Raw genomic sequence first — 13,673 nt, forward strand, 5'->3', positions numbered from 1 at the left:
AAGAAATAGACTTAGATTTAGAGGCCAGGTCCCTTTCAAGTGGCGAAATTTCTCTTGAAGGGCTGAAATATGTTTCTGGCTATATAGCTCATCGTTTCAGAAATAAATATCCTGACCTTGGCCCTACGGATTTCAATTCGGAGGACGATAGCTGGATACATGTACAATCAAAGGGTAACTTAAAATGTCCCACTAATGAATTTTTGGAATTAATAAAGATCACTGAAATGTGTTTTGATAATATTCATGGCAACAATTTGTGCAAAAAAGAGCGGATTTTTGAATCACTGACTAAAATTATTTGCGGAACTACTGAAAATAAATATCCAGAAGAAGATATATACTGTTTTGTTAGGACAAGAACGTATATGCGTATCAAGTATTTGAACATGAAATATTTTAACGAACAAGACCAAAAACGCAAAGAAAGAAATAAGATGAGGAAAACTATCCTCTAAGATTTTTCAGTGTGATAGTGTCCACTTTCCTTCACCATAATATGTATGTTCATAATTTATTTACGATGTTTTTTAATTACTATATTTAAGAAAAGCATTTATTGTGAATATCGCAGCAATTATGTAGGGCTTAAGGTATTTATTGTATTCCAAATATTGAGTATGCCATTTTTATTGCCTTTATTAAAAATAATATATATGTTAACAATGTAACAAAATTGCGATATTTTTGTATTGCTATTGCAATTTCGTTTCTTGTAAACATTATTGTAGACTTTTTCATATTGAAATTAAATTTGCTATAGGGTTGTTTGTATTTTAATTTTACAGTTATAAGATTTTTTATATGTTGTTTACTGTTTACAAACATTTTGAAAAATATTTCCTTAACCATATTTCAATTTCCATGGCAATAGTCTTGTTAGCTTTTCGGTTAACTCTTCTACATGGATGATAAGATGGTGCGACATCTAAAACATATCACACCACCTTTACATAACTATAAAACTAAGAGGTGTTTTCTTTACATAATATTAAAGCACAATGTTTCCTTGTGGCGTAGGTGATTTAGAATTTCCATTTATCTAGAAAAATGGGCTTTCAGAATGTTTTTTAACACACAGTGTTTCGGAAGGTTTTTGAAGAAAAAAATTGACTACCCGTTTTATTTTTTTGCAGCTGAATTCGGGCACGTGCATGAAATATAATTAATCCGTAGGAAGCGCAATGGTTTAAAGTATTGATGTTGAAGATTTGAAAAGATTTATTGAAATAGTGTGAGAGAACGAGTGAGTTGAGTGAGAAGATGTGCGCTCTCAGCCACATGACGTGCGCAGTTGCAAACAAATAAATAATCCATTCCGCCTCTCCATGGCGAAGGATGAGTGAAAGAGAAAACCTGCTAACCCCTTCCCCTCCTCCGGGCACGATAGAACCTTATCGGCTGTGTGTTAGAGGGAGAGGGAGATAAAACCTTCGAGGTTCTGTTAATTCCTCCTAGATGGCAGGCCGCAGAGCGACCACCAGCAACACCCTTCCCGTATGAAGGCCATCTCGCCACTGACGAGCTGGAACTAAGCTCCTGACCTCCCTACATAGTAACAGTCACCCACATAGGCATCTAGACTCTTTAATGATCATATGATACAAAATTCATTGCTTTCGGGCCTGTGACCGTTTTTTACCGTGCACCAATCGCCTTAAAGAAAAGGTGTAGAGATGTTTGCAAAATATTCCCTGTTACCATGATAGCTTGCATCTCCAATTAAATTAATTTACATGGTATCCTGATTTAAAGTAACGTAAAAATTACTAGCTTGTTTCAAGCTACTTTGATAGCATCTCAAAGTATATTAATTTTCATGCTATCCTGATTTAAAGTACATAACGTAAAAAAATACTAGTTTGTTTCAAGTTGCCTGGATAGCATCTCAAAGTATATTAATTTACATGTTATCCTGATTTAAAGTAACGTAAAAAAAACTGGCTTGTTTATTTTTTTTTTATATAATATATCAATCGTCCTCTTGATAGGATGCCTGAAAATTGTGTGACATTCTACAGGTCTCCCCACCCTTATGGAGTGGGTCCATCAGGATTGGCAGCCTCTTTCCTTGAGGAAGAGGTTGAGGAGGGGGAGGGTATTCCACCCGAAATTGCGGCAGCCTTCTTCGCCGAAGAACTACAGGAGGGGCAGTCGTCTCACCCTCCTCCTCCGCCGGCCGCCGCTTTGCCGCTGTTGCTAGTTGCCAGCCCCTCTGGGACACGTCCCTGGGGTTGGCCGCTAACGGCCAACGAATCCAGGGGGTACTGGTTACCTGCTTCGCAGCAGCAGGTACCTGCTTCGCAGCAGCAGGTGCCGGCTCTGCCTAGCGGCAAGGTTGTGGCCCTGCTGAAGGCAATGGACGCCCAGCGGGGTGGGGATAATTTTTGTATAAAAAATAAATGAAAATCTTTTTTTTTTTTAAAGTAATATCAATGTGTTGACTACATTATTTCAATATCCAATATGCTATTTAAGTTACTTGTGCCTGGTAACTTACTAGGCACAAGTAATTTTTAATACGTGTAAAGAACTACACGGTCATGGTGGCGGGCTGGTGTCGACTGCCTCTCCTTCTGTGATTGGGGAGACGTGTCTGGTTTAAAAGTTTTTTAAAACTCGTTGACTGTTGTAACACATAGGATGTTACTTTTGTCTGGAAAACACACATAATATTTAATCTAATTTGTAGCAATGTGCTACTCGAAAGAGATATTAAAACTGATGTGAGAAATATACATACATTATTATTTTTATTTTTAAAAAAACGTTACGTAAACGAGACTATCGGAAAAGAAGAAAATATTATTACAAGTTACTATTGCCTGGTAATAATAAAATGGTAGGTACAGTTAACTCTGTTATTAACACACACACACAACTTCCTGCCACTTAACTGGAGTAAAAAAAAAATTTTGTTACACATAATATTTTATTTTTAAATTGAAAAACTATTTTTATAATTAACTGAAATAATGCATATACACATAATATTTAAATGGGGGGGGGGAGGGGTTTATAAATATTTTAACTTGGGAGAAATTACATTTGTATACAGGTACACGTAATGACTTGATGTAGACAAAAACACAAATTAAGCAAAAATTGCTGTTGTCAACAGGATATATACACCACATAATATTCCATAACAGAAATCTGCCATTGTTTTTAACAGTTCTATGAATACATATTGTCCTTTTCTGTCAGTTGTTTCGTCGCAGAACACTGCGATTTTCTTTCCTCGAAGGCACTCTTTAATATGATATTCTTGTTGCTCTTGTACAAGTGGAACATAATTCCGCCGTAGTGATTCTGCTTTGGGTAAATCACCTGATCCTTGAATGTATGTAGTAAACCACTCCCTTAGAGACGGATGATCCAATTTCTCTAGCGGAACATACGCACTCATGAAAGCTCTCGTCGTTGCACAAATAAATTCTTTCTTGTCAAGTTTTGCCGTCTTAGTTGCCGAAGTAGAAGCACACTCGAGCACAGACAACTGCCATTTAATTCCTGACCCACTACTTAAAGCAGCCGTCCTTTTTTCTTTGTGTGTTACACTGTTCGTGCAGTGTTTCACGCAGGTGTCTCTCCGTTGCCATTCAATTCTTTGGTTACAGTATTTGCACATTAGGATACGTTTGGCTTTTTCGAATACATAAAAACCTTCACTTTCAAATTCTTGCGCATGCTGAAACACGGAGACAAGTTTTGGCATGATTACGATTACTCTACTTTATTGTCTGCCGTATCCACGCGGTCAATGTTGTTTGATTTTACAATATTTTATTTCTGTTTACGTAGCTCATATATACAATATCGACGAAGGTGATGCACAATGGTCTGCACATCTTAAGCCATCTACCTTCAGATCTATCTAGCGGCGCAAACGGAACTACGTACCATTATTTAATCCACATTCAGATACATCTAGTGGTGCTTACGAAACTACACACGATAGAAGTTTGCATACGTTTTTTTTACATCTTTATCCAAGGAACAGAACATTAATATTATTGTAGACGTGCCACAGACGACCGTCCAGCTCCAGCACATAATAAACTTGTTTTTCAGAGTTATATGTGTTATTAGTGCGACGTTAATATTACGTTTAACAAGCACTTTTCCACAGGATTTCGTGTAAAAATCGGTCAATTTCGCAAAAATTTGGAATTAATGAATTTTTCACATTTTCCTTGGAAATAAGTGAATTTCGCGGTTAATTTCGCGTCGCGAAAAAATAGGGTCTCTAATTATAAATAATTAAATAATATTACTTTTTTTTAGTAATTGCCACTGTATATTTAATTACTGGAAAAACAATTTAAATAATGCACTACAAGAAAACATATGTCTTTAACACAAAAAAAAAAGGTGTTTGAATTCGCCGACTAGTACTACATATAACTAAAGTATTTTATTAACACATTAATATTGCTATAAGCATAGGTAATGCCTATAGCTTTTCATTCCATTATAGTGGTATCCAAGATGGCAGGCATGCTACATAACAAATTAAGCATAATATGACTATACTGGTCTAGTACAGTAGAACACCCCTCAACCGTAATTCCCACAAACAGAACTCCCGATATCCGGAACTAATATTCAAAAAAAAAATTAAAACATTACAAAACCTCTCCAAAACATTTCCTCACTCGAACGAGGCGTTTTTGCTTTTGCCTAACTGTACATGTCTTGTAGGCGCACGTCTGTCAGAGAGCTAATTATAGCCAGTCTTTTCCATGTATTGCGTAAATACACCGCTAGTTTTCGCGTCGGACTTGAATTACTATAAAGATGTTTATGCTATAAGTAGTTTTATTGTTTCACTATGTCAAGTAAACGGAAAATTTCGGCCGGCCCGAGAGTATGTACACCGACTCCCACTACACACGCTGACACACGTGATAGCGAGTAACATTTACTTCCAACATGTGATGCTTTCAGTTTGTAGACAATAATTTAGTGTACAAATATGTATTATGTACATATTTATACATAAATATATGGATAAACCGTCTACATTTACCTGTATTTCTCTATCTCTGTGTTTTTAAACGAGATGCTTGAAGTGTTATCCTTGTGTATGTGAAATGTAAACTGTGCGTGGCAGTGACTATACACTCTCCAGGAAGTGTGAATCACTAGCACGTCAACACAGAAGTAACACAACACTGCAGCTGTAGGCCTACTACCTCCCCCGAACCCTCTTCTTTGTCCTCTTCGCTCACCCACGCACCCACGCACCCACCCACAGAGATAAGAAACACGTGCCTGCCAGCTTGCTTGAATGAAGGTCATTCAACCGGCCCGGAGGCCGGCCCTACCGCAACTCCCCTTACCCGGAATTTTTCCATAACCGGAATAGACCTCCCCCCAATTATTCCGGTTGAGGGGTGCTCTACTGTACTATAAAACATAAAAATGGCTGCCCTCTAGTAAGTGTTTTCAATTTGGTGCCTAGTACTATAAAAAATAAACATGGCTGCCCACTAGTGCCTGTTTTGAATTTTGCGCCTACTACTATAGTCATAGAGTAGTGGCTGCCAAAATATTTTTTTTTAATATTCAAACTTGAAAAAACCAATGACTATAATGGGGAAAAAGATGGCTGCCTGGTATGCTCTGCTACAAGATGGCGGCCTGGTATACTGTGCTACAAGATGGCGGCTTACAGCAATCGATTGTCATATATAAATTTAATTTATTTTCAAAGTTGGCTGTTCTGGATACTTCCTAGCAGCCGAAAATATATTTTTTTCAATGTTGACGGAAAAAAAATGCCTTCCGCCTAGCAGCCGAAAATATATTTTAAATTTCCCACCTAGTACTATAAAAAATAAACATGGCGGCCGCCTAGAAGCAGACAATATATTTTTAATTTACCGCCTAGTACTATAAAAAAAATTAACATGGTGGCCGACTAGCAGCCGACTAGCTGCTTGTTTAAATTTCCTGCCGAGTACTATAAAAAAAATTAACATGGCGGCCGACTAGCAGCCGATGCGGCTTTTTTAAATTTCCCACCTAGTACTATAAAAAAATTAACATGGCGGCCGACTAGCAGCCAACCCTATATTTTAAATTTCCCCCCTAGTATTATAAAAAAATTAACATGGCGGAATACATACATTTTTAAAACTTCCACGACACAAAACAAATTTTTACAAGCATATATATATATATACATCTTAAATTATTATTTCCAACTGGCCTCATGGCCAAGTGGTTAGCATTGCTGACTACCAATCCAAAGGTAGACGGATCGAATCCCCGCCGCCGCGATACCTTCCATTTTTGTACTTGTAAAAATAAATGCGGCCCGCTATATTAGCGCTCCCTACTTCCTAAATTAGAACCAAAATGCCATCGCCCGAGCAGACCACGCTCCACGTGACGTCAACAACCACCTGAGGATCCCTCCACGTGGCTCCCGGCCACGCCCCACCCGGCCATGTGGTGCCACGCCCACCCGGACACGTGGTGCCACGCCCACCTCTTGGAGTGCCACACCCACCTGTTTGATTGTTTACTGTGCCCCAGAACCGGTGTGCTCCCCCTACTCACTCGGGTGATCAGTCCCAAACACCACTCCGAACTCTCCAATCAACCAAGACGTGAAATACCTCTCCACAAACTAACAAACCAGAAAAAATGCTCAAAAACTGGTTGAGTTACAAAAATTACTGCATTACTTCAAAATGCAAAAACAAATATTAAAAGTGAAGTAAAAAAAAAATACCAAAAAAAATTATAAACATAAATATGTTAATTTTTAAATAAATACTGTGTTTATAATAATTGATCTTGTAAATTGTCTCCATTCCTCTTTGCTTAAGGCACGTGCTGAGAGCTATGAAATGTAAGGATTGTGGCGGCCGCAATCGCCAAATGGAAACAGAGCCCACTTTTATTACTCCTTGTGTATTTGAAGTCCTGGACCTACATCCTTAAAAGATTCAAGAAGGATGTGAAATGTGATTGAGGAGGCTCACCCTCTATGTGCTGCAGTAGCTCCGGTATCTTCTGATCCCACAGCGGGCGCAGGTGGCGGTTCGCGCTTGAGGCGTAGCTCTTCAGGAAGGTGAGCACGAACACGGCACGGCTACTCTCCAGCGGACGGCCCAGGAGCACCAGGCAGCGCCCGAACACAGAACTTGCACAGGGCACCGGGCCTGCAACAACACCACTCCCACGTACAGGCACGGAGTCTTACACACATCAGACAAGCTCCTAGCTTTGGCAGTTAATACACGTGCAAAGGTTTATGCATATTCAAATTAAATTCTCAATGAAATTTAGAAATCAAATTGTTTTAATTTTTAATAAAGCTAAATAAAGTTTCGTACATGCAGTAGAATTTTGGCCAAACCATTAATTTTCAAAATTCATATTTTTAGGTTTATTATATTAACATTCAAAAAAAAGTTAAGTTTCCTAATACAACAAGTACTGCACATGAAATGTTCAGCCTGCAATTTATAATTTCAAAACAATCTTAGTGTTTATCATTTTAAAATACAATGGGTGAAGAGGAACAGGGGAGAGAGTGATAGCAGGCAACACACAGGGACAATAGGAGAAGAGGAGGAGCTAGGCAAATAAATACAGTTGTGGGAGGGGTGCTACACAAGTACTCAGTTGTGACATGCTCAGAAGTGCCACACTGCGCGGGGACCTAGGCTGACGTTAACAAGCAAGATGACAAGGGCCAACAAAAATTTAAGGCTATTATAAGACACTATACACCGGAGACAACCAAGTGCCGCAGTCCTCAAGCAACCCGGGCCATAGGCATGCACAGTGAACAACAAGGGTAGGGTTTATCATGTGTGGCAGCTTACACAGCATCTGGTCAGGAATGTGTGTGGTAGTGGCCTGTGAAAGCATATGATGTACAGAGTCAAGTGGCTAAAGTAAACATTGGCCCAGGAAAATTAAACCAAAAATTTAATATCTGAAATGGGGTGATAGGAACACTTAGTTAAAGATCTTAAATAATAACAATCAAGCACAGCAGAGGCTACAACAGAGCAGTTATTACTGTGCTGCTTTTTACTTCCCAGTATCAGGGGTTCTCTGGACCTTGTTCAGATACTTGTGACTTTCACTGAATCAGGAAGTAGTTTTGTGCACCAATTTTGGAATCATTTTTCTAACGCAGCTGGAATATAAGAGTCATTTGAGTGTTGCTTTTAGAATGTAAGCACTGATGTACTTGACTCACTACTACCTGGTCACCATGGCAAGGATTCTTGTTGGCCTGGTTGGCTGAATCAGCCACAGGAACTGTAATATTAGAGTTAATATGTCGGTTTAGATTGAAAATTGTATGCAGTTGCCTGAAGTCATCAGTTTGAATGTCAGATGTTTGCCAAACTCATTCTGAAACTAATTGGAAAATCTAACTATTCCATCGCTAGTTAAAATCAGGCTTGTAGAACAAATTTACAAAAGACTGGATACCTATGCTAACAAAACTTCTCGTAGGCATCGATCATATGTCTACCAGGATACAGCACCACACCTGTTTGAGATGACATGGAGTGAGTTCATCATTCCAACAAGTTTGTCCAACATTAGAAACACAACAAAACCCCTGTGGCCATTACAAACACCACTCGAACAATATATTTGTCCATCTTGACCTGACGTCAAAGGCTCTAGTGAGTGCCCATCATGAAGCTGCCTATGTCTCGACACAACTTGTATACACAGTTAAATGTCATGGTGTATAGCAAGGGCAACTCTGACTTGGAACCACTGTGATGAACAGACCATCTCTACCGACCATCAACTAGTGCTGCAAGCCACCTGACCCCACTTGCCCAAGTCCAGTAGAAGGGCAAGTACATACCTTTAAGGGAAGTGCTGCACAGAAGCGTGTCGTCTCGCTTGGTGGCGAGATGCGCGAGACAACGTGCCAGCACCGGGCTAGCAGCGATGTACTGAGGCTCCAGCAGGAAGCTCAGCAGGAGATGCCACATCAACCCCTCCACCTGGGGCACGGTCGTGGCCAGGAGATACAGCGTGTTGCCGCAGGTGACACGCAGCTCCTCGCCCTGGACCGCCTCTTCGTCCCTGCCATCCCTGCCATCCTTGCCGGCCTGCACACACAGCTCCAGCATCAACACTCCGCAAGCTTCAGGCTCCACACTCAATACTAGCATGCTGCACAACACTTGTGTCGGGTCATGAGCTGTTCTTTTATCATACGCCATGGGCCAGTATTCTGCGTTCCATGAATGATCACTTGCTAATAAAGAAAGAACTTATTTATGAAGAGTCATTCATTGAAAAAATAAAAAGAATTATATTGAAGTAGGGGGAGCACGCCGGTTCTGGGACAGTGTCAACAAAGGGACAGGTGCACCTGCACCTGTCGTGCAGCTGTCCGACAGGAGCAGGTGTGACAGGTGTTTTTTTGACAGGTGTTTTTCTGACAGGTGTTTTTTTGACAGGTGTTTTTCTGACAGGTGCATGTGTGACAGGTGTTTTTCTGACAGGTGTTTTCCTGACAGGTGCTTGTCTGGGTTAGTGACGTCACATGGAGGGTGGTTGGGTGTATCGATCGTGAGCCAACTTCGGGCGTGTTCGTTGCGGAAGGGGGATGGAGGGTGAGGGGGTGTGTGTGTATGTTTCTAAATGAGGGAGCTAGGTAGCGCTAGTGTCGCGCGCCGAAATTATTTTTTACAAGTATAAAAATGTGAGGGGTGGCGACGGTTGGATTCGAACCTTCGTTTCTGGATCGTTAGTCCGTCATGCTAACCACAGGACCACGAGACCATATTGGAGAAAATAATTTCAGATGTTGTATATATATGCTTATAAAATATGTTTATTTATTTTTAAAGAGAAGGTATATATTTTTTTATAGTGCTAGTCGGCAAATTTAAAAACGGGCGGCCGCCATGTTTATTTTTTTATAGTGTTAAGCGGTAAATTTAAACGAGGCGCATCGGCTGCTATGCGGCCGCCATGTTTATTTTTTTATAGTGCTAGTCGGCCAATTTAAACGGCGGGAAATTTAAAAAAAAAAATATGTATAGTGTCGGTTGCTAGTCGGCCGCCATGTTTTATTTTTTTTTATATTGCTAAGCGGGAAATTTAAAAAAAACGGGCCGGCCGCCATGTTTATTTCAACATTGGAAAAAAAATAATAATAATTTCGACTGCTAGGAAGTAACCAGAACAGCCAACTTTGGAAAAAAAATTAAATAATATTATATATATATATGTATGACAATCGATTGCTGAAAGTCGCCATCTTGTAGTACAGCATACCAGGCCGCCGTCTTGTAGCATAGCACACCAGGCCGCCATCATCTTGTAGCACAGCATACCAGGCCGCCATCTTTTTTTTCTTCCCCATTTATAGTCATTGTTTTTGTTTTTTGCATTTCTCTCAAGTTTGAATATAAAAGAAAGTATTATTTCGTCAGCCACTACTCTATGACTATAGTAGTAGTAGTAGTAGTAGTAGTAGATGCCAAATTTTGAAAAAAAAACACACACTGAAGTGTATCCATGTTTTCTTATAGTACTAGACCAGTATAGTTATAGTATGCTTAATTTGGTGTGTAGCATGTCTGTCTATAATAATAATAATAAATAAAAAAGCTATAGGCATTACTTATGCTTATAGTGTGATGATAAAAAAAATTATACTTTACGTATTTCAGCAAATTAAAACTAGGATGGGGGGTGTGGTGTGTAGTAGGTGAAAAATATTATAGTATGTATGGCGCCACCGGTTGCCGGCTCAAGATTGGGATTGACTAATCGATTGTGAGCCAACTTCGATAGGATCGATAAAAAAAAGTATGCTTATTACGTCACTTGTCATTTAAAAGAAAAGGTATTGTGCATTTATAGGCATTATATATTTAAAAAAAAAAAATTAAAATATATGTTTTCCCAAGGGGTGTTGGAGCCGCGCAGACGACGACGATGGCGCGTACTCCCAACGGCCCTTTCGTTCGTCCCCCCCTGTGTAATTTTTTTTATTTAAATAATGACTCAGACAGCCAGGTGTCCGCATAGGGGACGCCGCTCGCAGAGGGGTGCCGGCTGCAACCGAAGACCGCTTCGAACCCTTCCTCCCCCATTGTCAATTTTTTTATTTAAATAATGACTCATACACTGGCAGCTGTCCGCTCGCAGAGGGGTGGCGGCCGCCGCAGCCGAAGAGAACTGTATAAAAATGTAATTTCTTCCAAAGTTAAAACATAAAATTTTTTTTTCCCCAACACTTAAAAAAAATATTACGTCTGCCTGGTGTGTTAGTTACCTGTACCTGCCATTTGATTAATACCAGGTAAAAGTAACTTGTAATAATAATATTTTGCCATAGTCTCGTTTACGTAAATGTTTCTGTTCAACTATAATGTATGTATGTATGTATGTATGTATATATTATTTTTTCACACAGCAGTTTTTTTTTTTACGAGTAGCGCATTGCTACAAAAGTTATATTAAATAGTACGTTTATTTTTCCAAACAAAAACAGAGTTTTAAACATTAACAGCAGTCTACCATGACCGCATAGTTCTTTACACGTATTACCAATTTTCTGCATACTAAGTTCACTCCATCAGTCTTCCAGATCGCTTCTAGAAATCCATGTTTTTACTGATTCTGGGAATCCCTTCCAGCTGACTAGAAGACGTGTAGGAAGTCGCTTGTGGATTTTATTAATTAAATAAGTGTCTATATACTTTGTCACTTGAATTTCTTGAGAATAAAAACCGCCCTTGATTTCATTTCCATCTAGATCAGACAAGTAGTATGTTCTAGGATAACTGTTGCGTATTTTTATCACCTTAAAAATCTCGTGGGACCAATTTACGGAATAACCTTTTGCAAATAAATCCTTATTTCTTGAGATACGTACATGATCTCCGACACTAGCTTTAAGTCGCCTGTGATCTATTTTTTTCACAACATTGTAAACCGTTTTAAGAAGAGAATTATCTTTCACCTCGTTGGGGCTCATACCGATAGTCCTATGAAATCTGCCGTTGTATATTTCATTAACTTTTGGTAAGAGCGGTAGCCATTTATAGTTTCCCTGAGCGCTCATTTCCGTAAACAAAAGCGATTTTAAACTTCTAATGAAGCGTTCAACTACCGAGGCCTTCAGCTCGCTGTTGGTTGAATAATGGTTGATTCCGTGTTCTTTTATCAATGTCTGAAATCTTCTGTTATAAAATTCCGTACCGCGGTCTGAGTGCACGTGAGTGAAACATCCAGAATCCTTTAGAATACGTTTCATAGCTAAAGCCACAAGCTCCGCAGTTTTTTTCAGTACCGGAACCGCGTAAGCCCGCTTGGAGTAAACATCAATCGCAACCAATATATATCTGAATCCTTTATTCGCACGGTGATAAGGTTGCATTTCCACCAAATCGATCTGTAAAAGATCGCCGAGACCATTAGTGATTACACGTCTCCGAGGAAAGACTTTGCGTGCGCTTTTGTGAAGTTCAAACGCAATACCGCGTCTGGAAGTCATTTTTTTTTTACTTAATTTTTTTTAATGTAGCCTGATTCAATGAGTTCTTCTAGTATGGCCAACACTTCATTGGAATGGCTCGTGTTCCCGGATTGTTGCGATGCAAGTAATAATCTAAGCCGATCACATAATTCATTTACCGAGTTCCAGTAAACATATTCCTTTCGACGATTTAAATCTAGTTTTTCAACTAAACCACTGCCTTCATGGGAAGCAATGACAGGACAAAGATCCTTAATGAGCCCGAACTTTTCATGATCGGTGTTTTTATATCGTTTAGATGACGCATCATTCCTCTTATAACACGCGCTAGTAGACCGCAGCAAGCGTGTGTATTGACGCAATGCAGCTTCTGAATACACCTTAGGTTCTTTCGAAAACAATAGCTCATATAATCCCGGCGAAGGTTGTATTAGTTCATCATCTATGCGAAGTAAATTATTAGGTAGGAAAAAAACTTCCGTATTTCCCAAGAACCAGCGATTCTTGCGTTTGTAAATTCCGTAGGTCGTATCGTTTATTTTAGAATTGAATGCGGTTAGGTAGGACCGGGCTTCCTCACCCAACGGCTCATGTGACGCAGCCGAGCGTTTACCTGAATGAACAATCAGTGGTAAATCATCATCATCATCTTCTTCTTCACCTTCGCTGGAGAAAGTCTTAATCTCAGGTTTAGCGATAGGTGTAGCGGATTCTTTTTTCACCTCCGCCGATAAATTATCCGCAGCAGCAGAAGAACTCTCGAGACGCGATGTGATCGGTTTGAATACCTGTTCATTAACTGCATCCCGCGCCAGGCACGCGCGTTTGGCCAGCAAATATTTTTCACGAACGTTTTGTATGACGTGATGGAGCTTTCTTGCTTCTGAAGCCATGACTGACTCATGTCAGCGTAAATAGAGGCTTTTATACATTAATTATGCCTTTGAAGCTCAGTAGCTGTAGTGGGTATAATGGGAAGCTCAACCGGTAGGGTAATATGCGGAAGCAGATTTGAAGATGGTCTTACACCAGACAAATTCACCGACGGACCTCTTAAAACCGGAAGCGATACAGATGGTGACTGTGCCGGCTGGTTTTCAGGTCTGTCCGCTAGCTTCCTTCCCAATAGTTTATACAATAGGTCTAGACGATTTCTCATTGCATTCAAGCTTTG

The 13,673-nt window shown here is 39.7% G+C and overlaps 1 protein-coding gene across 4 annotated transcripts in view; it reads right to left on the minus strand.

Moving 5' to 3' along the window:
* LOC134536695 (maestro heat-like repeat-containing protein family member 1) overlaps positions 1-13,673 on the minus strand; it is a 178,667-nt gene that overhangs the window by 96,008 nt on the left and 68,986 nt on the right. For all 4 annotated transcript variants that reach the window (XM_063376555.1, XM_063376556.1, XM_063376557.1 and 1 more), the window contains exons 11-12: positions 8,861-9,110; positions 6,999-7,178 (exon numbers count right to left, since the gene is read on the minus strand). In XM_063376555.1, coding sequence (XP_063232625.1) covers positions 6,999-7,178; positions 8,861-9,110 — 430 coding nt within the window. The remainder of the gene's footprint in view (positions 1-6,998; positions 7,179-8,860; positions 9,111-13,673) is intronic.

The sequence above is a fragment of the Bacillus rossius genome, chromosome 11 (genome assembly GCF_032445375.1).
Source record: "Bacillus rossius redtenbacheri isolate Brsri chromosome 11, Brsri_v3, whole genome shotgun sequence".
Classification (NCBI taxonomy): domain Eukaryota; kingdom Metazoa; phylum Arthropoda; class Insecta; order Phasmatodea; family Bacillidae; genus Bacillus; species Bacillus rossius.